The sequence below is a fragment of the Juglans regia genome, chromosome 11 (genome assembly GCF_001411555.2).
Source record: "Juglans regia cultivar Chandler chromosome 11, Walnut 2.0, whole genome shotgun sequence".
NCBI lineage: Eukaryota > Viridiplantae > Streptophyta > Magnoliopsida > Fagales > Juglandaceae > Juglans > Juglans regia.
The window spans coordinates 18,720,216-18,746,637 of NC_049911.1; the positions used below are offsets into that span (position 1 = coordinate 18,720,216).

At 35.7% G+C, this 26,422-nt stretch overlaps 2 protein-coding genes across 2 annotated transcripts; both read left to right on the plus strand.

Annotated features, from left to right (window-relative positions):
* Positions 1-18,780: 18,780 nt before the first annotated feature.
* LOC108997237 (60S ribosomal protein L38-like) lies at positions 18,781-23,084 on the plus strand. The gene is made up of 3 exons (XM_018973421.2): positions 18,781-19,154; positions 22,253-22,436; positions 22,824-23,084. Exons 1-3 carry the CDS (start codon positions 19,152-19,154, stop codon positions 22,844-22,846), a joined length of 210 nt encoding a protein of 69 aa, XP_018828966.1. The 5' UTR covers positions 18,781-19,151; the 3' UTR covers positions 22,847-23,084.
* Positions 23,085-24,973: 1,889 nt separating this feature from the next.
* On the plus strand, positions 24,974-25,387 carry LOC108997256. The gene has a single exon (XM_035695861.1). The coding sequence runs from the start codon at positions 24,974-24,976 to the stop codon at positions 25,385-25,387; it is 414 nt and encodes a 137-aa protein (XP_035551754.1).
* Positions 25,388-26,422: the final 1,035 nt, after the last annotated feature.

Sequence of the window (26,422 nt, forward strand, 5' to 3'; positions counted from 1 at the left end):
AGTTGTCTCTAATAAGAATTTCTAAATTCAAAATCCGGAAGCACGTACGTGGCTGCCAAAATGAGTCCTAAAATTTAGGTGATTTTGTATGCGGGAATATGAAGAGATTAGAGTTTCTTTCCTACCCTATATAAGAATTTCATTAGCACAAAATTGATAATCTTTTAGAGGGGAGACAGCTCAGTTTGAAGAAGGAAGATCTGGAATTACTTTCCATGGCCGTCATTTACTCTATTTTTCTCTTGAGATTTTTGTTGTTCATTATATTTATGGGTAACTAAATTCTCAAGTAGGGTTGGGGATGAACTTGCACATTAGATGACATTTTTAATTTATTTTTGATTTATGTATTTGATTTTTAATTACTAAAACTCTTTTGTTTTATCATTCTCAATTCATTGTTGATTTTTTTTCTCCGAATAATCATAGAATTTATTCTGTTTATGGATTTAGTCATGCTTTTTCTATTGAATGGATTAACTCTTTGATTTTGTTTGGATCAATTATTTATGTATATATATTTAATTCTTCGCTACAATATCGCTTCCTGAGTATATTGTTGTCGTTGGGTTTTTTCAATAGTGATAATAATTTACGTATTTTAAAAGTGGTGAATGATTTTTCAAAGGGTTACATTTGATTTAATCTTGGTTTATAAATCTATACCTTCCGATTGTGAATTTTGGGAATTGAGTTCCCAATTGAATTATTCTATGAATTAAGAATAATTAAAATACCAGATTTGTGCAAGGGATTCCCAACGCTCTACTGTTTGTCAAATTTGAGTATTTTTTCCGTTATTGACTTTGCTTCATTTTAATTTGCATTTAAAATTGATTTTTGTTCTCCATTAATAATTTAATATTTTTCTTTAGTTTATTGTTCCTTCTGCTATTTTTTTTTAATTTGTCTCTATGTGGAATCGATACTCCAAAGTTGTGCTACGACTACCGCGTTATTCTTTGGGCGTAATCACTGACACATCATCTACCATTGGAGGATAGTAGTTGGGACTATTACAGTGAGATTTATAAAGTTTCAGCTAGTAAAACTCTTAAACTACCAACAATATGAATAAAGCATGCATGATAGTAAGCATGACACGTATGCTTGATGAACTGTGGAGTATCCATTATCATAACTTATTATGAACATGACATGCTTGCTTGCATAAATAGAAAACATTCATTCTTGTTCTTGTTTGTTACATGATAATAGATACTCCACAGTTCCCCATGGATCGTGCTCCTGCTGGTACCGCATCACAGGTCCTTGTATCAACTGTGAGTACATCTTGACAGCTTGTACTTGTAGCATATATTTCGGCACCACCAAAGTTGGGTGCCTTGGCTTCGCTTTAGAATCCAGATTAATTGGATCTATTCTAAGTCTGATTGATGGGTTTTTGTCAATCCCAGATAATGCCACTCCATTTTAATCACTCTAGAGTGGATAAGAAAGTTCCACTAGGATAATCTTTCATTCTAGCATTTGGGGTCGTGATAAAACATAGCAACTCATGTATGACTTAGAAATATTTTCGTGGCAGACTTGTTTGCTTATGACATGACATTCATGACATGTAACATATATTCATGATCAATATTTAAAATGACATGGCATGACATAAAATAAATCAATTAAATAAGCATAAATAAAATGTGAATATAATTGCTTGAATCTTACCACCTAACATATATAAATATACCAGAAGTACGTTAGAAACTAACTTACAGATATCTAAGTATAACGTAAATGTAGCAGGGGCTAAAATAATAGGCGTTCTAGGGTTAGAATTTCTCACTCAACCATATAAAACAGAATCTACTAACTTAGAGCTTAATTTGTAAAATTACCCCTTAACTCTTAGAAAATTACAAATTAGTCTTTAAACTTATGAAAATTACAAATAGATCTTAAAACTTACCAAAATTTACAAACCTCATATAAGTTTCATTCTGAATTCATTTATGGTCTTAGAATTAACGAAAACTCAAATCTAGTGTGAGAAACCCACTATGGCCGAAACTAACATGGGCTATAAATCACACTTGGCTTGCTTCTGGGCCATTTTTCACACCATCAGTCTAGACCCGATTTTAACAACTCATATTTATCAAATCCCTAGTTCCAATATCATGTCAAAACACTAAATCAATCATTTTTCAAAATCATAATCTTGTCATTTCAAAGAATCCTACAAAACATCAATATTAGGTCAAACCGAACCAATCTTGCTGTCTTTTGGCATTTCGCTTTCATTTTAACACCAAAGATACAAAAGTTCACAAATTCTAACCTCTAACATATTAATCACTCAATCCTAGTTGATAACATGCATGACTAAGCAACAAAACCCAACTTATACACCAAATGAAAATCGGCTTGCACAAAAAACATAGAACCCGAAACATAACATGCATTGGCTTTGAACAAAAAGACTACCTCCTTGATTTACATGGATATATTCTTGAAAAAATACATCCATACCTCAGATTCAAGTTCTTATGACTTGATCTATGCACCACATTCAACAGGTGATGCCCCCAAACTCCGCTTGAAATTTGATGAAGCTTGAAATGCCGGGATATGTAACACAAAGTTACATTTCTATTTATGACAATTAAAATATAATGAACCTAGCATGCTTTTAATAATATGCAGTAAATAGAATGGATAATTTTTTTCTTTTGATCAACATCTTACATTGTACCAGAATGCTTATCCTAAAACGTAATCGCGTCCCATTTATATTCACATAACCAAAAGTCACATCATTCATCCAACCAATTTGTAAATAAATAACACAGCACTGGAAACATAATTTCATATTTACAGGCAAACAAAAATTTAATCTAAATGCCAAGCCACTCTTGCAGCTCAGCTATCAACTCCACAATGTCCAAAAAGAGGATCACTCCATAAGCTCCTCGAGGCTTTTCCTTGACTGATTTGACATCGTCCAATTGAGGGTTCACTGCTCCTCCATTTCCTGATACATCATCTACCATTCCGTGGGAAATGGTAATTGGAGAGATTTTCAAAATCTCAACAAGTAAAGCTCTAAAGCTACTGACAGTATAAATAAGCATGCATGACAAGAAATATGATATGAATGCTTAATGAACATGGACTTGCTTATGCAAAACATAACTTAGAAACATCATAACTTATTATGAACATAGCATGTTTGCTTGCGTAAACTTATTTCATGCATTCTTATTAAGAGGAGTACTTAAGTAGCTCGCACACCTTCGCCATGAGTACCTTTTGGTTTACGGTAGATGTACCCCCTTCACCGTAGCACTCGGCATATGCCTTTACCGTAGTACCCGACAGATCGTATCTGCTTCACCATAATAAAATTTAGCTTGATCAATGTATCATGCTTCACTAAAAAATATTTTATGGCATACTCATATGCTTCATGGCATGGATTTGTGCTATTTGATATATGTTCATGACCGATGCTTATAATGACTAACATAACATTGTGAATAGGGCAATCATAACATCACAATATCATGGCATGGCATAAACTTCGTAACCACTACAATCATATAATTAAAATAACATGGCATGACATAAACATTATAACCATAACAATCATATAATTAAAATAACATGGCATGGCATAAGCATTTCAAATAAAACAAACATAAATTATACCATGAAACTACTTGCATGAATCTTACCATCCCACATAAAAAATATACTTCAAATAAGTTAGAAGCTAACTTACAGAAACTCGGGCAATAATGTAGCGTGGGTTGAAAGGAGAGACGTTCGAAGGTTAGAAATTCTCACTTAATCCTCATAAAAACATAACTTACTAATTTTGGGCTTAATTTGAAAAATTACTTCTTAACTCTTGGGAAATTGCAAATTAGCTCATAAACTTATGAAAATTACAAACATGCACCAAATCTTATCAAAATTTACATATCTCATGGAAATCTCATTCTAAGTCTATTTATGGGCTTAGAATTCATAAAAAATCAACTATACTACAATAAATTCTCTAGGTCGAACCATACATAGGCTAAAAATCATATTTTGCTTGCTATTTGGCCATTTATCACACCATCATGCTTAGAACTGATTCTAACAACTCATAAAAATAAAATTCCTAGTTCTAATATCATGCCAAAATACTAAATCAAGCATTTTTAAAAAACATAAACTCACTATTTCAAATAATCACACAAAACATCAAGATTAGGTCAAACCGAACCTAATTTGGTGTTTTTGGCCTATCACTTGCATTTCAACACCAAGGACTCCAAAAGTTCATAGATAGTAACTTTTAACTTGTTAATCACTCAATCCTAGTTGATAAAATGCATGAAACAACATTAAAACTCAACTTACTCAACATGGAAAAACCGGCTTGCACTAAAAAGCCTTTGACCCGAAACATTGTACGCTTGACCTTATATCAAAATTACTAAATCCTTAATTTAGATGCATATGATCTTGAAAGAACACATCCATATACCTCATATTCAAGTTCTAACTTGATCTAGGCTCCAAAATTCAACGTATCTTAGAAAATCATAAAATCAAAATAACCATAAACCCGAGTCCTCCAAACCATGCATAAAAACATACTATTTGCATGTTTGTCAAGATTAAAATCTTAGTCATAAAAATTTAAAAATAAAAATTAATTAGTAAATCAAAGCTTTAAGTATTTAGAAAACCAAAACCATGGATCTAAGTTTCTAAGGCTAAAATGACAAACTAAACCAAACAAATCTCATGTTGAAAGGTTCGATTCTAACACTTAGTGGATCATGCAAAACCATTTTTCCTAATATGCTATAAATCAAATCAAGAATTTGCATAAATATCATAGCAATACACCATAGCACCGAAATCTTCAAGACTTCTCAACAAGACATCGAAAATTTCCAAAGCTTAACAACATCCAACCAAGCCAAGCACCATACCACCAATAACTCATCATCCAAACTTCAAACCTTCAATAAGAATTATCTAGCAGTATCCCAAATATTTAAGACTCATAGCTTAATAAAATATAAGACATTAAAACTAGGGAAGAAAACTTACAAGGCTTGAACATAAGGAAGCAAGCACCAGAGTTTTTCTCTCTCCAAACTCTCACTCGGTTTCTCTCTAGGAAAGAAGTTGAGAAATGCTATGTATGAAAAAGAAATGAGGGTGGCGTGGGGCTATAGGGAGATGATTTGGAGTGGGTGGAAGGCATGACACTTGATGTGAAGGATTGCTTCTAATTGTGGTGAAGAAATGGGTTGAAATGGGGTTGGAATTTGTGCAGGCTGATGTTGAAAATGAGGGAGGTAAAGTTTGCTTGTTTGACCTTCCATAAATATACTATTTGTGTTGAACAAAGGGTACAAGCTAAGGGAAAAGCTATGGGAAAAAGGGAGCATTTCGGCTGGAACAACACAAGCAAACCGAATGGCATCCATTTATAGTATAGATTGGGGGTTGCAATTCCATATTAGAGTATAGATTGTGTTAGTGTTTCAATTCCACTAGCAATTGTTTTGGTCAAATGAAAGTACCATGGTGTAAGGGTGTGGATGAGGGTGTAAGAGGAAGTACATGAGTGAATGGTTGCTTGTAAAATTCGTTTAAACCAAAGAGAGAATCAAGATTGTCAAAACCGAGGGGTTTCGGCTACTCCACCAAGGTTTGGGATTTCATTAGGGTTTAGCCATTTACGATTTCAAACCCTTTTTGGTGGCTGGCTATGGTTGTACTTGAATGGTTGGAATAATGTAGTGGGTGTAAAAAAGGCATGATGTTGCAAGAAGGCATGTAGGTTGCTTGATTTTCACTCCATCCACCTTACACATTTGTACTTTACTTGACATGTGTAAAGTGAGCTGCAAATGGAGGGTTTCGATGGTGCCATGTGTCCAATGTGAACTCCTAGTGATCATAGGCTGATTTGGACATCCTACATGGGGGATGTGATGACTGTTTGGTTTAGGTGCCACGTGGCGCTCTCTGGTTGGCCTATTTTTCACCCGAAAAACTCGATACTTTTTATTGTACCATAAAATTCTAAAAATTCATACGAGCTTATTGGTGCAATTATTTCTTCCAAATTATGCTCCTAAGTGCCTCAAAAGGCAATTCATCCCTGTAGAAAATCATAATTCGACTATGTTAATAGACTAAAACTTAATCGATCGCTCGATTCATGAGATCCTCCTAAGATTTCTTGGTGTTTCTAAAGTCTAAATAAATTCCTTCTATTGAGTTTCTTTTGGGTCGTTACATAACATATCTTAGAAAATCACAACATCAAAACAGCCGTTAACCTGAGATCCTCCAAACTATGCATAAATACATACCTCTTTGCATGTTTATAAAATATAAAACAAAACCTAAGTCATAAATCTTTAAAAAACCCAACTTAAATCATGAATCAAAGCTTTAAGAACAAGAGTTTATAAAAATCAAAACCATGGATTTAAGTTCCTAAGGCTAGAAAGACAAACTAAACCAAACAATCTCATGTTGAAGGGTTTCGGTTCTATCACTTAGTGGATCATTAAAATATATTTTATTAAAACTTTATATGCTATAAATCAAATCAAGAACTTGTATGAAAATCAAATTAATACTCCATGCCACCAAAATTTCCAAGACTTTTCAATAAAACAACACAAACTCCCAAGGCTTAACAACATACTCAAAACCGAGCACCACTATCACCAAGACCATCATCCAACCTTCAAACTTCCAATAAAAATTAACCAACACTCTTACAATACTCCAAGAATAAAAGCTTAATAAAATAAACAAGAGATGTAAGTTAGAAAAGAACTTACAAAGATCGAAAAACCAAAGAAAACAACACCAAGTTTTTTCTCTCCAAAACTCTCTCAACTTGCTCTCTAGGAAGGAGTTAAAAATTTTGCCAAGTGTGAGAGAATGTGAGGGGGCGGCATGGGCTATAGGGTGTTGAATTGGAGTGGGTGAAATGTATGACAATTGATGGGAAGATAACTTGTGCAAGAGGGGGTGAAGATAACTTGTGCAAGAGGGGAAGGATTCGGTTGAAAATGGGGTAGGAATGCATGTTGGCCAAGTGGTGATTTTGAGGCAAGGCTTCAATGTTTGACCTTCCATAAGTTACACTATTTGGGGCTGAATCAAGGGTACAAAAACAGGCCATGGAGTTTTCATTCAAGGGGGAAAATCTTGTGTGAGATGTTAAGGGAAACAAGGGGGTTTCGGCTAGAAACAAATCAACATAATTGAACGACATACATGTAGCGTACAATTAGGAATTCACTTAGGGTTTCAAGTCCACTTCCAATTGGTTTGGTAAAATGAGTGTAGCATGGTGTAAGGGAGTGGATGAGGGTGTAAGAGATTGTACTTGAGTGGATAGTTGCTTGTAGAAGTGACTTAAATTAAGAGGGAAACACAAAGTCAAAACCGTGTGGCATATTTAGGGTTTGGGAAGTTTAGGGTTTCGGTTACCCCAAGGGATTTTGAGTTTTAGTTAAATCACAATATTTGGAGTTTCACAAGGGTTGAAACCCTATTTGTTGGCTGGCCCAATTGTACTTGAGTGGGTGGAATAGTGCCATGTGTAAGAAGGCATGTTGACTTGCTAGGTTTTCACTTCTTTCACCTTACAAATTTGTACTCCTTTTGACAACAGTAAAGTGAGCTCCAAATGGAGGATTGTGATGGTGCCATGTGTCTAAAAATATTTCCTAGTGATCTTAGGCTAATTTAGACATCCTATATAGTGATTTGATGGCTGTTTGGACTAAGTGCCACATAGCACTCTCCGATTGGTCTACTATTCACTTGAAAACTCACAACTTTTTATTGTATCATAGAATCCTAAATATTTATACGTGTAATGGTGCAATTTATTTCTCCAAGTTATACTCTTAAGTGACTCAAATAAATAGAAAAGGCAATTCATCTTTGAAACGGATCGTAATCCGATTACGTTAATGAACTAAAACATAATTGATCGTTTGATTCATGAAATCCTGAAATTTCGTGGCGTTTCTAAGGTCTAAAGAAATTCTTTCTATTGAATTTCTTTCAGGACGCCTCCCCTTCTACAAAAAGATTTCATGCTCAAAATCAAAGTGTGTATACAAAAATAACTAACTAATACAACAAAAGAGGAATATATTGACATAACTATTGCCCATCGTTGGTTGTAGAATCGGTGGGCGATGCGGGTGGAGGTATCTCTGAATCCACTGAAGGGGTGTCCTGAGGTAGGTAATATAGTGTGCTGTCATCTGGATTGTAGTACATGTTGACGAGAAGGGTCAACCTCCTGCTCAACCTTATCGTCATCTCTGGGCACATGCCGATGCACTAAATGGCGCCCTCGATGCGTAGACGACATTGATGACCCAGACATATTTGGAATAGGCGGCACGGCTCGACTCTGCCTCATCATGTGGCCTCCTCGAAAGGAAATTGTCTCTATCTACCAAGTAGAGGGGTGGCGCAGTGGAAATTGCTCGTCATGGGGTAGGACCTTCCTCTTATAGCCCTTCCCGTTGCTATTGATATCCATCACATGGGTTTGGAGGTGCTCCCACCATTCCTTCTCTTACCAATAGGCTGCGATCTATCTTTCTAGCTTTATAAGATGCGTCTTACCTCGCTCCTCTCGCATTTGTCTAACTCGCTCAGTTGAAAGAGTAAATTTCCTTGTTGTCTTTCTCTCATGCTTTATGAAAGCTGCAAAAAGTAAAGTCAACGATGAAAAACCAAATCCCACTGAACAATCCATACATGGGGCCATAACAATCTGAGGTGAACATACCTTATTTGATTTCCAAATAAATCAAGTACAAAAATTGTCTGATATAATGCAATCTTTTAGGGTGTATAAAATAATGAATACAAAGTCAACTATGCCATTTTTGTAGATAAAAACAAAAGCTATATTACAATCCAAAAAGGTAAGGATACTTGGCTTTCATATCAGTTTCTTTCTCCCAAGTTGCTTCCTGAACACTATGATCCTGGCAATATACTTTGACCAGTGAAATCTTGTGATTACTTAATTCCTTTTCTTTCCGATTAATAATTTGTACTGGTCTTTTCCTCATATGTCTAGTTTGGTTGCAATGGTATGCTCTTGGGGTCTACGACTGCTGGAGTCTAATCCCCAAAGCTTTTCTTCAAAGAGGACACATGCAACACATTGTGGATTCCATGGAACTTAGTTGATGAATCCAAATGGTATGCAATGGTCCCCACTTTCTCCAATATCTCGTATGGTCCCACGTACCTTGAGGGATTCCCTCCCTTATGCAAAATCAATACAAGCATCAATTTCTCTCTTCTTCCATTTTCTAGAGGTACTCACCCTCGAAGTGAGCGAGCTCTGTAATCCTTCATCTCACGGCATGAAACAGAATTGGTACCAAAGTTGGTCATCCTTGATAGCAGTCCACCACCATAGCTGAGGGTACTCGTATAAACCAGTTGCAAGATGGGTTGAATGTGGTGAAGAAGTCCATTGAATCCCAACTGAAAACATTAGTAACAAATGTATTAACCTTAAAGAGATAGTTTGATGATGTAGTTCAACAACAAGCAGTTTTTACCTTAGAACAGAAGAAGAGAAATTTGGGACATCAATGTGAAGAATCATCATCAGGGGTGAACCACAAAACATAAGGTTATGGTGAAATTAACGGAGAGATAATTTCCAGGTCAGTGAGGATTGATTTTCCTTCTTTCCAAAGGGAGGATCCTCTAGGTTGGCTTTACAAGGCTAACCAATTTTTTTATGTTTCACAACACTTTACCACATCATAAATTATGATTGGCTTCCTTCCACATGGAAGGAAAGACCATGGTATGGATCTAGGACTTGGAGGAAATAGGGGCCATAACAGATTGTGAGACTTTTGTAAAGGCCTTCCTAATTAGATTTGGTCCTAGTTCCTATGATGATCTTATGAAAGCCCTAACAAGGTTAAGGCAAACGAGGTCTGTTGAAGAGTATAAGGTGGAGTTTGAGGCCATATCTAATAGGTTGCGTAGGCTATATGACCGCCATAAGTTAAATTGTTTTTTGAGTGGTCTGAAAGAAGAAATCAGACTAACTATCCGAATGTTCAGTCCTCTAAATCTCTTGAAAATTATCAGTTTAGCCAAGATACAAGAAGAAAATGTGAAAATTAGTAGTAAAGGCTTTAAAAACCACTACACGAGTTACCTGGAATCTAAAAGTAACAAGGGACTCAACTACCAAATAGGGTAAGGTATTAGCAAAGCTATAGTGCCAGTTCAAAAAATAAATCACAATCAAGTGAAGGAAATAAGGGAAAAAGGACAATGTTATTAATGTGATTCCAAATGGAATCTAGGACATAAGTACAAAAATCTCAAAATTATTTTTAATTAAGTAGAAGATGAAGTTGATGGGGAGACAGAGGTAACCAATCAATTAGTACCTACTTATGAGAGTAAGTAAATGGTGGAATTTTCTAAGGTGAATTCTAAGCCCAAGATTCCCATACATGTCCTAATAGATTCCTCAAACCCTACGACAATTAGGGTTAAAGGAAAGGTGGCTAGCCAGTGTGTTGTGATTTTGATTGACTCTAGCAGCACACACAATTTTTTCGACAACGTTGTGGCAAAGAGGTCGAATCTCCCTATCTGTGTAGATGAAAAGGTGAGTGTCAGGGTGGCTAATGGGGACCAACTGTTTAGTGAAGGCATAGGAAAAGTGGTCAATGTTAATATCTAGGGAAATTCCTTCACCTTGGACTTGTTTGTATTGGAATTAGTTGGGTGTGATATGGTCTTGGGTGTGCAGTGGTTGCAAACCCTAGGTACTGTGTCATGGAACTTTAACAAACTTACCATGCAATTTTCTGCACGAGGGCAGACCATGAACTTGCAGGGAATAATATCTACCTAGCTTTTGGTAGAAAGCTCCTGCAAAAAAAATTAATAAGTTAGAAAGTAATGGTGTAATTTTACAAACGATAAATGAAGAAGATCTTATCAGTGAGCAGGCTTATCCTGAACCTATAAAGGTAGTGTGAATTAGTATGTGAATGTGTTCCAAGAACGGACTTTCCCCTGTTAGAACTTAAGACCACTCCATTAATTTATTGCCAAGGACTAAACCAACATCTATAAGACTTTACATGAAACTTTTTTTTTCCCCAAAAAGACTAGATAGAAAATATTGTCAAGGAGCTGCTATACTCAAGGGTAATCCAACTCAGTCAAAACCCTTATTTCTCTCCAGTTTTACTGGTTAGGAAGACAGTGACACTTAGGAGACGTTTGGATTCGAAGATGACTTGAGATGAATTGAGATGGATTGTAAATAGTAATGAGATGAGTTGTGAATAGTAGTGAGATTTGTGAGTTAAAGTTGCTGAATAGTAATGAATAGTAGTGAGATGAGTTGAGATGAGTTGAGATAAGCTGAGATGAGCTGAAATGTCCTGCGAATCCAAACATCTCCTTAGAGGATGTATGTAGACTACAAGGTTTTAAACCAAGTCACTATCAAGGATGAATTTCCCATAGTCATGATAGAGGAGCTGTTAGATGAACTAAGTGGGTCTAAATTGTTTTTCAAGCTGAATATTAGGTCTGGTTATCATTAGATAAAAGTAAAACCTAAGGATGTGCACAAAACAACATTCCACACCCATGAAGGCCATTATGAGTTTTTAATCATGCCATTTGGGCTGACTAATGCCCCCATCCACATTTCAAAGTTTGATAAATAAGGTTTTCAGACATTTTTAGAGGAGATTTGCGCTAATATTGTTTGATGACATCCTAGTCTATAACAAGGATGAGGAAGAGCATTTAAAACACTTAAAACCTAACCCTAGGCATGCTGAGGAAGCATCAACTATTTGCAAAGGGATCAAAGTGAAAATTTGGGTGTCGAGAGGTTGGTTATTTAGGCCAAGTCATTTCTAGTTAAGGGTTAGAGAAGAACCGAACAAACTATGGGCAATGATGGATTGGCCCCAACCTAGGACTCTAAAGGCTCTAAGGGTTTCCTAGGACTCATAGGTTACTACAAAAGGTTTATTAAGAATTATGAGGTTATGGCCGCTACTCTCACTACAGTACTAAGGAAAATTAGCTTCTAGGGGAATGAGGCTGTAGGGGTAGCATTTACAAATTTGAGAAAGAAATTAACACAACCACCTGTACTGGCCCTTCTAGAATTTTTCAAGCCTTTTTGTGATTGCATATGATCCCTAAGGGAAGGGGGTATGAGCAGTTCTAATGCAGCAGGGCAGGCATGTGCCGTTTCTCAACCAGACACTCAAGTGCAAGGCTCTTTTGTTGTCTACCTACGAGAAGGAATTGTACGTACTGGTTACTTCTATTCAGTAGTGGAGACCCTACCTATTGGGGAGATCTTTTGTGGTAAAAACTGACCACCATAGCCTAAAATACCTCCTGGACCAAATGATTGGAACACCTATGCAATAGAAGTGGTTGAGTAAGTTGCTAGGTTATGATTTTATTGTGGAATACAAAAATGGGTCAAAAAATAAAGTGATGGATGCGTTGTCTAGCAAAATAGAAGAAGATGAGGTTTCCTTGGCACTATTATTAGTACCTTCCCTATAATGGTTAGAGGAAATTAAGCAAGGTCATAAGGGGGATCCCAACTTGTAAAATCTGATTGCAAGATGCCTAGAGGGATAGTTGTCACCGCATTATTCTTTGAGGGAAGAGTTGTTGTTCTACAAGAGGAGGATCTATATTATGAATTTTCCTACACTTAAAAGCCAAGCTCCTTCAGTTATAACAGCACATGGGGGGACATTCAGGGGGTGCCAAAATCATTCAAAGGGTAGAAAAATAACTCTACTTCCCAGGGATGAAGTCTGAAGTGAAGGCCTTCAAAAGAGGTTGTGAGGTGTGTCAACAGCGGAAAACAGACCACTCTTTCCTAGTGGGCTGTTAACATCCCTTGCCAATTTCCTCTCAGCCATGGACTCGCATTACCATGGACTTTATAGAGGGATTACCAAGCTCAAATGGATTTAACACCTTGTGGGTAGTTGTGGGTTGGCTAGCTAAGTACAATCATTTTATATCATTGGGGCATCCTTACATAGCCAAATCAGTAATTTAGTTGATCGTTAAACATATGTTCAAATTACATAGATTGCTATAATCCATTGTCTCAAACAGATATAGGACCTTCACCTGTGTTTTTTTGGAAAGAATTGTTCAAAGTTCAAAGGGTACAACAGGAGTTTAGCATAACATACCATCCACATACTAATGGGTAGTTAGAAGTGGAGAACAAATGTCTAACGAGTGGTTTGAATTCAGAGATGAGTTGAGATGAGTTGAGATGGTTTGTGAATAGTAGAATAAAAGTTGAATTATTTATTATATTTTGTGTGGAAATTTGAGAAAGTTGTTTTGGGATTTGAAAATGTTGAATTATTTATTATATTTTGTGTTGGAATTTAAAAAAGTTGTAATAATGAGATGAGATGAGTTGATGTGAGTTTTGAATGTAAATAATGCCTAAATTGGGTGTTTTGTGGGTGATAGGCCCAAGGTTTGGGTGAAGTGGGTGCCTCTTGCCGAGTGGTGATATAATACCACTCAACACAATATGACAAAATTAACCCCTTTTGAGGCTTTGTATGGGTACCCCCCCTAAATTGATATCCTATAGACTCGGTACTACAAGGTCAAAATAGGTGAAAACATAATTGAAATCAAGGGACTATATTATCTAACTTCTACGTCACAATGTCTACAAGGCACAAAAAATGATGCTTAGATATGCGAATTTAAGAAGGAAAAACAAGAATTTATAGTTGGAGACTCGGTGTACCTCATATTTCAACCTTACCGCTAGACATTGGTTGCTCAACGGCAAAACTAGAAGTTGGCCCATGGTTCTATGGGCCATTTTTGGTTGAACAATGTGTTGGAGAGGTAGCCTAAAACTGCAATTGTTGTAGACAGCGTAGATCCACCCAGTCTCTCCCAACTCAAGAAACATTTGGGATAAAGAGTGATTGCATCGATAGGATTGCCTCCAATGAGCTCTCATGGGATTTTATAGCCATAATCAGAGGAGATTTTAGATAGAAGGATGTGCCCTCTCAACAATTGACTAGTAACAGAGCTATTGGTGAGATGACAGGGTTAGGGGAAGAAGGATGCAACTTGGGAGAATTACTATTAGTTGAAGGGCTCATTTCCTCACCTTGTGGGCAAGGTGTTTTAAGAGGGGGCCCTTGTTACACTCCAAGGCCACCGTCTATGGAGGCTACCGGGGCACCGTCAGAGATGGATGGACTTGGAGTTTGAAGAAGTGAAGAACTGATGACTTAGTTGGGAGATGAGTTGAGTAAGCAGATTAGGGTTATATTGTCATGGGATGATGGGCTTCCCATTTGGTTGGGCGTTTTTCCTTAGTATTACTGGAAATAATAAGATGTTCAGTTTAGTTGGTCATTTAATCGGAAAGGCTTAGGCCCACATTTGAGTTTAGTCCATGGAGTCTTGTTAAGCCTGACACCGGGTGTCTGACATTTTTACTTGCACAGTAGCTTTGTCTTCACTCATGGAGTTTGTTACAAATCAGAGTATATAGCTCGTTGTGTAGGGGATTCCCTCCCTTATGTAAAATCAATACAACAACCAATTTATCTATTTTCTCTCTCTTCTGTCTTCTTCCTTTTTCTGGAGGTACTCACCTTCGAAGTGAGCCATGTAATCCTTCATTTCATATGCGTGTAATACAAACACAACCTTATTATTAGTTTTTATTCCTTTTAATTTGGATGAGTTATTTCCATGGGTTGGCATTTGTGAGGTTTTTCGAAAATTATTTGGAAAAAAGGAAGAAAATGATTACGGTTATTTTGGATCTTAAATTATTCTTCTTATTTATCGAGTTTGGCTATCCTTGTGGTCTAGCTAAATTTTATTGGATTTTTCTTATTTATCAAATTGCCAACTATTTTGAGCATAATCTCGCAAATTGGTCCACTTCTCATGATCTTATCGGAAGCATTCCCATTTTAAGAGTGTCCTGATATGAACCTCCTGATATGAACCTGCGATTCGCTCATGTTTATCGGGGCCCTTGTCATATTCGCTCTCTTTTGCACAGTTCAGAAATAAAATGTCAAAAATAGGCTCATGTGTACACCAGTCATGACAGAAAATGCTTCATTCTTAAACAGAATCTCATGAGTAATGCATAACAAATAACTGAGATAGTTCAAATTTCTTTTCATAACCAAATATGTATATTTTCCAAAAATAAACTCCAGCTCATTTTATTTTAATGCAAAGTCTAGCATAGGAACACCGCTTATTTGAACTTCTTAGTTTTTTCAAAAATTTTTTAAAAAATGTCGAACAATAATTAATCGCCACCTATAACATAATAACGCAATTTTCATAAATATCTAATCGAATACACATTTTGTAATTAAAACCTAAGATATAAAATTTAATACTTTTTCTCAATATCTACCCTTCCTCAGAACCTTAGAAATATCGTCACTCTAAAAAAAAAAATTGATTCGCACCTAATTTCTCCAATCCTACTAAGGCCCCGTGCTGATATCATGTCCAACCATAAATATATTAAAGTTCAAACTTTGGCTTGAAAACTCAAAGGGTATAAACGTACTTTCGTCAGAAATTTATGTTCAATTATACCGAACAATGTTACTACTTCCTATTTTGGAAACCAAAACCGAACTAGTAAAAGGGTGGTAGGGCTGGGACTTACCGAGAGGAGCAACGAGCGGCGGCACTGGGCGAGAGGAAGACGGTGTTGAGGGCGGTGGACAGTCACTGGGAGAAAGAGAGAGAGCGATGAGAGAGAGAGAGAGAGCTAAAGGGAGGTAGAGCTGGAAACCGAGGGATAGAGAGAAATCTCACAAATGGCAACGCGTGGGCTGGGTGGTGTTTTGTGGTGTTGAAGGTTCTCCGGTGCCTTCTGTTGCAGCTGTCTGTGGCGGCGGGGCCTCACTGTTCGTTGTTGGTGGTTGCGCTGGGTGCAGCCGTGTTGTGCGAAGTTTTCGGGGATGAACCCTTTGATGTAGAGAGAGCGAGAGGGGATGCTGGCCAGTGGTTGATTCACAAAGGACGGTGGTGCAAACACGCTGGAAAATCGAAAGGAGGGGTGGTAGCGGCTTGGTGATAAAAACCCGTCTCACGGTGGGAAAAAAAAATGGAGTGCTCTGTTTTGAGGAGCAAAAATAGAGGTCTTCGATTCTCAATGTAGGTGGCTGCTGATCTCTCGTGGGCTGAGCACGAAGGTGAAGGGTGGAGGTTTAAACGGCTGATGGTTGAGTGGTTCACGACGGCTTATGGAGGTGTAGACCAGGTTCGTCGGGAAGGCGACTGCAATGGCTTCACGCGGCATGCAACGCGGTGCACGTTACGCGGAGTAGGAAGGCAGAGGCTTCCTGTTAGGTTGGCGTTGTGTTTTTTGAGTGGGTGAGGACCGGGCTGGAGGGTGGTGCGCTGTTTGCAAAGAGGAGTTGCTGTGTGTGGAGTGGCTGTTGGGGCTGTGCATGAAGTGTATAAATAGGTGATTGATATAAAAATCCTAGAGCGGGGAAGTAGAAATCTGCCTTGAGGGAGTGGGATACGGATTGATAAGCAGGGAGGGTTTGAGTATCTAAATCTGTTGATAGACAGATTTTATGTGAGAAACGAAAAGGGTAAACCACAAAATCATGAGGAATTAAAAATCTAATGGAGAGAAAAAAATCGGGAGAAATAAATATGGTTGTTTGATCAAAGTAGTGGTATATCTACCACAATTGAAAACCCTAGTGGGAAGTTCACGCACGTGCATGGGATGTGGGGTCAAGAGAAAAATCTCATGGTGTTGGGCTTTATGATCCATAAAAAAAAAATGTAGTGAATAAAAAAATAAATGGGCTATTCCTTAAATTTTCTCGGCTCATAAAATAGTACTTGAAAAATTTTAACTAGATTTTTCACATACTTAACCCAAAATATGGCGCTAGGCCCGAGTGTTACACTCATGTAGCTCTCTGTTATGTGATTGGAGATGAAGAAAGAAGAAGAAACTCAATAAAAAAACGAGGAATCATTCTAGCCCTGTGTTGTTGTTCCTCCCGTCTTCTTCATTTCTTATAATTTTTTGTTGCAGTTTCTGCCTAGAGCCTTGTATTTGCCCCTTGTTCCGTATGTACTTTTTGCTAAGTCTCAATATACCAATTCTAAACTCATTTGTGTATATAAGTTTAGTGTAAAAAACAACATCCATGTAATCACAAATGTGAGAGCGTTAGGACACAAATGATAAGAAGAATATGGCAAAAGGATTGTAAATAAACAATACTACTCCACAAGTCACTCGAGATCAGCTTGATCAAATTCGAATTTGAGTCGAATGATTCGTTTATTAAATTAGCCATTTATGAAAACAAAGTTATGATTGATTATTAAATTATGTAACTCTTATAGAGCTCGGTTTAACTCGTATAAACTGGAATAACTCTCTATATATTTTTTTATAGTATCATTTCTATATTTATATTGAGAATTATTTCAAATATTTAAAAAGATTAGAGAAAATCATGTATCTAATACTAAATATGTTACTTCAATCCTTATGAATTAATCATTGAAATATGGAAAACATTATAGACACAAAAGAATCTTACAAAAGAATCCCACACACTGATGTGACACACACTTACACGTCTTCTCCTCCCCCCCCCCTTTTTTCTTTCTTTTTTCTCTTATCTCCCGTGCATCTCCCCTCCCTTCGTTCCTCTTTCCCTCTCTGTCTCCGTTGTCTTCGCCCGCAATGGAGGTCGGGGACCACTTCAAGGCCGGCATGGCACATTGTGAGTGTGACACATCAGTGTGTGAGATCCCTTTGTGTTTGTAGCAGCCTCTTGATATATCTACTCTATTATAATAAGTGGCTATCTAACTGTGAATAGTAACTTTTGTTATTTTTCCGTTAAGTCTTATTTTACCAAAAGATCCTTAAAACCCTTGATCATTTGACTTATAGCTCATTTGTAGAATTTAATGAAGGATAGTGTTTTACCAAAAGGTTCTTAAGATCTTTGACCATTTGACGTGTAGCCCTCTTGTAGAATTTAATGAAGGATCATGTTTTACGAAAAGACCCTTAATAGCCCCACGATTAGATATTTTGCTGAAGTTTAGATTCTTTTTTTTTAATCTTGACTTTTTGTCTTTCTTTAACCTTATATTTTCTTTTTCCAGACAAATAAGCTACTGAATTTTTTACTTTTTTATTTATTTAAATCATTATGTCAGGTACACCCCGGAACTAACGCACCCGGGACCATTCCCTAGTGTGTGTATATATATATATATATATATATATATATAATTTATAAGGATATTATTAAAAAGTCTAAATTTGTTTGCTTGGTAGATAATAACAAATTTATCTATTATATATAAATAAAATAACTTGTGAATAAACTTAAACTCTTTTAAATATGAGCGGTGCTACTCTACCACCTGAGTAGCATCGCTCAGTGTTACCGACAGTTACAAAAGTAATTTTTTTTTAAATTTTTCTATTCACATTTTTTTAATGTATTTAAATATTTTTAAAAAATAAAAAAATATATCAATATAGTTAGAATCACTTCGTTTATTATTAAGTAAAGAAAAAAAAAAATTTCACTGAGAGGTCAAATGGAGCTGTCATTTTGGGGCGACATAATAGACTTTCTCTTTAAATATTAAAGAAACTATTTATGAACCTGAAATGAAACTCCTACAGTCCTACGAACAAAATTAAATAAACAATGACTTGGAACTATTCACTGCTGGCTCGAATTCGACTCATCCAACGCCTTTGAAACCATATTTGAGAACAAACTACGAATGCAGTTTGGCATTTTCATTGCAATCCTACGAGGGGCTAATGGGAGCAAATTACACCTCCGATCCTCAGGCCCAACAATTTAATTGGAAATTGGAAAAATAAGAGGGACAAAACAGGCAAAACGGGAAAAGTTTAATTAGGGCTTCTGAACCCTCCTCACTCGTATAACTTTTCTTTCGACGGCACTTGTGGCTTGGGAGCGCTCCGGTTCTCAGCCCTACAAGCTTTCCTGCAAGACGAGGCAAAAATGGTATGTCTCTTTCTGTATATTACGTACAATTCTTCTATTTTCTTGGATTTTCTTAGAAACCAAACGCAGTTCAATGTTTCGTACAGCCTGCTGAATTTAGTAAAATTTTGTTTTTTTATACTATTGCGTTGGGTATGATTTTGCTTATGTTCGTTTCAATCTGGATAAGCTGTTTCCCTGTGTTGGGATTTGTGTGTTTGCTGGTCAGGTTTTTGGAAAAAGAAAGAAAATGGGTGCGATTCTTTTCGATTTGAATTAGTTTTTAAATGTAATGAGTTATTCCCTCCCAGCGGTCTCGCTAAGTTTTATTAGGTCCTAATCCTGGAAAATTTGAGATTTTATGTTGGATTTTTTAATTTTTCTCGGCTGCAAAATGGTTGGCTAATGATCTTTTTGCAGAACTCTCTCTCTCTCTCTCTCTCTCTCTCTCTGTGTATATATATATGTCTATCTCCCTCCCTCCCTCCCTCCCTCCCTCATTCCCTATATTTATATAATCTTTAGTATTATTTAGTATTTTAAGACATTTCCAGAAACCAAATTGACGTTGGAGATCTTTCTCAAATTGATATTAGGTCGCTTTTCTGATTTATGCTTTTAAAGTGTAGTATTCGTTATTTTTTTATTCGTTATTTTTTTTCTTAATTTTAAAATTTCCAATTAAAAAAAATTTAATTAGTCTCTCTTATTGTTACCTCATTTTGTGGTTGGTGCTGTTTGGCACTAAGATAAAATGTAAAATCTCCTTTGGGTTAGTAAAATTGTAAATTTAGCATTACAATGATTACTCAAGTCTGGAAATCAGAATCAGTTTAAGTACTCAGTTATTTTATTTTCTCCATAATTAAAATACGATTTTACATGTTTAGTATTCTAGGAATCTTTCGTTTGATTTATTTGTATTATCACTGGGATATAGTTAGAGCCCTGTTAGCAGAACATACATAGCCTGTTTTCACCTATGGTCAAAACATATGCAACTACATTTATACGTGTTTTAGTCTTAGTTGTTTTGTATCCATTGTTTTTTGCTTGAAGGAGAACTTCAAGTGGTACCTTATCCTTCAGTTTGAACACAGGTTAAGTGCTTAAATGCCTGCTTTTGAGTTTTGGTATTTTAGTTGTATGCTTGGTGATTGCAATAGGGATAATTGTGGTATGTGGGTCAATATTTTGTTCAATTACTGCCATTTCAAAAAATGTTAATGACTTTATGGTTTGGACCTTTTTGATTTCTCTGTTGAACTGTTCAGAAAATTTGATCTCACATGTTGTGTTGACTGATTGGGAGATGACAGAGATGGAAATCTACCTCTGTTTAATTCTGTCGCCTGAAAATTCCTACAAGCCTACTTCTAGGCTTTTGGGAGCTGATTTTAATTTGTTCTTAGTTTGTTCCACCAGTTTCTGCAACTCCATGTGGAGGGTTGATGACCACTTCTAAGCCATGGTTTTTGTTTACTGATAAAAAAAATGTTAGCAGTTTTTTTTTTTTTACGCCTTGGTGGTAACTTAGATTCAACAATATTTCCCCAAAGTGGGAAGATATATTTTGTGTTTCCAGATTCAAATCTGGTATCAATATATTTATTTTGTCAGTTTGTGATTTGTGACATTCAAACTATTTAAATAAGGGCTTGTTTGGAAAATTTGGCATCCTAGGGAGTTTTCACTCCATAAGATTCCATATATCATATAAAGGTTGCGGTTATTTTGGATCTTAAATTATTCTTCTTATTTATTGAGTTTGTCTATATCTGTGGTCTAGCTAAATTTTATTGGGTTTTTCTTATACTGTAAAAGAAATAACAAGACTTTATTTTTTGAAAAATAAAATGTTTTATTGACGCTTAGTGATCATTCTCAAAAGCAATGTTAGCTTTTTCTTCTGAATTTTGGTTTTGATTTCTAGTATTTTTTTAACTATTACTGGTATTTTATACTTCAGTTTGAATACAGCTTAAATAGTTAAATGTCTGCAGGGTTTAGTTGTACCCTGGCGGTTTCCATATGGATGACTGTGATATGTGAGACATCAACATCTTATGTTAACAAATTTATGACGTTGAGTTTTTTGATTGCCCCTGTTTTAGTTGCTTAGGAAATTTGATCTCATCAGCTGCGCTGAAAGTTTGTGAGAAATGATAAAAGAGATTGAAGTTTACCGCTTACAATGTCTTGTTCTGTGTCGCCTGAAAACTCCTGACACAGTAGATAAGAAATTGTGCTTTTAGTTTTATGGCAGTCTTTTTCTCTGGTTTCCCAGTAATCAAATGGAGGGTATTGGTATAAATCATGGTTACTTTTTCATTCTTTTTATGTTTTTCTGTTGAATGTGTGTGGTGGTGTTGTGCTAAGCCAAGAGATTGTGCTATTTAATTCATGATATAAACTATATGTTCAGTGTTAGCCAATCCAAGTCAGGCATTAACATTTTATTTGGTCGTTAATACAGTTACGAGTCTGGTAAGGCAACTGTGCCTTTAATACTGGTGTTTTGGTGCTTTTCATGGGTGTACTTTTTGACCTGGGCCCTACATGAAGTAAGAATGAATGATGAGATATGGGTTATGGCTATATTAGAGAAATGAGTATAGCCATAAGAATTTTTTTTTTAAATGAATGACCAAAGTTTTGAGGATAGGGAACACTTGCTGGAAGAGATTAGAGGATTTTTCTTACATGCATTAATTCTTTGGGCTTCTGCTATTGTTCTTAATGGGGCAAAGATTCATGATTTCCTTCTTTCAGTTTCTAGCTCCTAGCTTGTAATTAGGAGTTTTCTCTTCTATACTCCCTGTGTACTTGTGCTATGCCTAATTGCTTGTTTTAATAAAGTCTTGTTCTAATTAAAAAAAAAAAATCTCATAATATCAGTGATGTTATCCTGATCGGGTCAACTAAATAGATTCTTTATGTTCTCTCTTTCATGCTGTTGCAGCCTTTTTTACCTCCATCTTGTATAATCTTGTGATATATTTTCCCTATAATATTGGTGTATATCATAGGTTTCTGCTGATAGCTCAAAACATGTTTTGTTGGTTCTAAGATTTATTTTATTATTGTGTGTTTTACAAGTTTTTGTCTACTTTGATCAGCCAAAGCAAATCCATGAGATCAAGGATTTCCTTCTGACTGCTAGAAGGAAGGATGCACGCTCTGTTAAGATCAAGAAAAGCAAGGATGTGGTGAAGTTTAAAGTTCGCTGCTCTAAGTACCTTTACACACTTTGCGTGTTCGACACCGAGAAGGCTGACAAGTTGAAGCAATCCCTTCCTCCAGGTATCACTTTTTATTCAACTATAATTTTTTGGTTGTTAGATTTTGTTAGCTTGGTTTATTTTGGCCCCTTTGACTTTTGAGGCAGAAGCGCCTGACAGGCCACATGTGCTGCACTTCAGTCTTGCTTTTACACTTTCATATTATTTTTTTCTGATAATATATCTTAGAAAATATAGACATAAAGAGTTTCCCAGATTGAGGAAGAAAAAAATCAGAGACCTTGGAAAATCAGAGACCTGAGAAAATAAAGAAATGTGGATGTTAGTTGTGGATGTTATAATTATGCAGCAATGTGGGCTGCCTTGTACGTTTCGAAGTTGTGTTTCTTTTTGCTGTAGATGTTTTGTGGGTCGTATTTGATATTTCGCTTCATTGTTTTATTTTCAGGTTTGAGTGTGCAGGACGTGTAAAGAGAGGCAGTACTTCCCAGAGTTTTTTGGCTAGTGCCATGAGAAGTTGGGATATCTTATGCGTTTTTATTTTCATGCTTCGAATTGTTAGACCGTAATTTCATTACACTGCAGCAGCCCTTAGGTAACAGAAAACTTGCATTTTCTTTCGTCATGATGTGTAGACTTGATAAAAACACATTTCAAATGACTTTTTATTTATACGAGTTGTTTTATGTCTTTTCACTTTCATAAAAAACAGTATCTCAATTTTATTTTATTTTTTTTACTTTATTATTCGTTACCGATTTCCCTGGGTTGCTCTTGAATATGCATGCAACGAACACGTAACAGTTGAATACTTGGTTATTTAGGTTGATCCTACGCAAAGATTTTATGCATTATTCAAACTTTGTTCTTGTCCACATAAATGGTGTGTACTGGAGTGGGCTACTGATATTTTTCTTTTTCATTTTATAGAATTAATTGTATATCCCTTGATTCTTTATTTTTGGGAGACTTTGTACTGGGCGGGAGTCGGGGTGAATCTGGTTCGGTTCGGTCGGTACCTAGGAGATTTTGCAGACCAAACCGAAGGGGTTTGGTCCAGGATTTTTCCACCCTGGACAGACTGAAGTGACATATGGACCAAATTGGACCGTTGCCAATCGGTCTGGTCTCATCCAATCTGGTCGGTTCGACCTTTACCCAAATGGGCAACTTTTCTAGTTACGACCCAATTGATTTTACTAGTCAAATTTTGACTCAAGTCCTATTTTCAGACTATATTCAACCTAAATTATTATTAACAATTTAACATACAAAAAATAGAAAAAACAACTAGAAGAAAGATGTAAAATTTCAATAACATTCAAAATATAAATAAAAGAAAAATATGGAAAAAATGAAAAAATATTAATAAAACTAAAAACCCCTAATCATCCAAACTCCAAGGGAAGGAAAAAAAAATTATAAAATCAAAAAAAGTAGAGGAAATACACAATAAAATTTATAAATTACAATCCATGCATGTAAGTTGAAATTACAAATTATAAATGACTGAATAGTAATAAAAAAAAGCTTCAACTCCAAGTCTTTAGTCTCAAAGTCTAAAACTTCAAGTCTTCACAACTTTACTGCAAAAACATAACAAACAAATATTAAGTGTCTTAGTTTAATAACAAAAATTACTAGTATAGTAATATGAAAGTATATTCTTCTCACCTCATTCATATGCATTGGGTGTAGGCATTGTATTCATCGCCTCCATAAAATTTTCAACCTTCCTAACAAATTCTATACATAAAAGATAAAACAAAACAAATTATATAAATTTACATAACATATAAATCATAAAAGATATAAAATGAAGTAAATTTATAATTGTTACATACCCATATCTAGTTGCTTCTCAAAATCCTCCACCTTATCCATTAAAGTCCTAAAGTTGATTGGAGTATAAGAAGAACGAAACCAATTCTATGCACAAATGAGACCCTCAACAATTCGGAAATGATCAAGTATACGACCCAATGTGCTAAATGTAGATTCAGAGGCTACTGTAGATACCAGTTTTGAGAGTACATTGTGTGCAACTTTTGAAAGTACTCGATATCTAACTGAATTAACCTTCCAGCCAATTTAGAATGTCGAAACTTGCATATTGTTCCTCACAGCTTTCAACAAGTATCTATCAACCTTTAATTTTCTTTACAAAGAGTTTTTTGACTGTAATCATTGCTTAAATAGGGCCAATCTCTGTGCCCTCCTATCCTCAAGTCTACTAACTGTAGCACTTATATCTTCACATAGGAGACTTGTGCGCTGCTGTTGTTGCCTATAATTGTTTCCTTCTTCATTTTTAAATATGCATCATACATGCGGGTTGAAACATCTTTCACCTTCTAACTCAAATCAACCGCTTTTGTTGGCTCATGGACATATATTGATTCTAATGAAAATTCAAACAGTTCTCTGCTAGATGTACCTGCCGTGGGGTACCGTTTGTGGAATCGGCCAATATTATTATTAAAAAAAAAAAAAAAAACTCAGATTTGATTTCAGACCACCTTTCGTTTTATTAGCTCTCCTTGTTCCTTTTTACCCTTTTTCTCTTTCATTCTCTATCTTTGTCGATGGTTCTAAGAGATGGCCGTGGAGTTCATGGAGTATAGGAACAACAATAGCAACAGCAGCGATTTCAAGGCGAAAATGGAAGAGAACGATGTGCAGGAAGTGGCGTCTGGGCTCGAGAGCGTCGAAAAGCTAATCAGATTGCTGTCCCAGCAAAGTCAGCAGCAACAACAATACCAATCGTCGTCTTCCTCTAGTTCGAAACCTTCGTTGGAAATGGAGATGGACTGCAAGGTTGTGGCGGACGTCGTCGTTTCGAAGTTCAAGAAGCTTATTACTCTTCTGGGTCGGGCCAGGACCGCCATGCTCGCTTCAGAAGAGCCCCTTTGGCTAATTCCCAAAGCCAAGAGAAAGAGAAGCACCCAACAAAGTTTACTACGCCACCCCGATCCAGCAGATCCCACCTCTTCCTCACCACGACCTCAATAATCAATACTAGTACAACGACTCTTTGATGCCTGAAAAGATCAGTGCGATCAAAAGGGGCCAAACTCAAACTCTACAAAATGATGGTGCGAACGCACTGTTTCACTAATCCCACGTGGGAACCACGGGTACACGGGGGTATCCCTCCCGGGTGAAAGTATCATTTTTGAAATTCAAAATATCTCATCTTGCACTGAGGATCAAGAACACATACAACAACAAATTCATATTTTCAATGTTACCTCAGTATTTATCAAATTTTTTTCCTCATATTTGTTACTAGGGGTGTAACTTTGAATCGGAAAACAAGACTGGCCCGGACCGGACCAATTGGACCAGTTTTGAATTGGTCCAGTCTGGGACCGGTTCTTGTAACCGTAAAACCGGCCGGATCCGGTCCGGTCCCGATTCCATGGTTTCCAAGATCGGACCAGCCCGGTTGGAAAAAAAAAAAATATTTTATATATATAAGTTTTATACAAAATATTTTTTATATATAAGTTTTATATATAATATATAATTATATATGAAATAATTTCATATTATAATTTATAAATTATAACATAAAATGTTAATCTTAAATATGAACATTTATAATTTGTTCGATCATATGTTATTAATATAATTATATATAAGATAATATTATTATAATTTATAAAATAAAAGTTTAATCTGAAATATAAAAATTTAACTTATCATATGCTTTAAGCATAAAATATATATTTAAATTATTAATAACATTTTATTTATAGCTATACTAATATATAACTAATTATACTGATATATTATATATAGCTAAATAATCACTATACTAAATAATCACATATAAAATAATGATATAGTAATTAGTTAATATTAATTGCTAATACTAAATTACTATACTAATACTATCACTATAATAAATTATTATACTAATACTATCACTATAATACTATCAATAATATAGTTATAATAAATTAAACTCACTATAACAATTAAGAAATACTAATATAACAATTAACAAACTCACTATATCTATAGTTATACTTATAGTCTAAT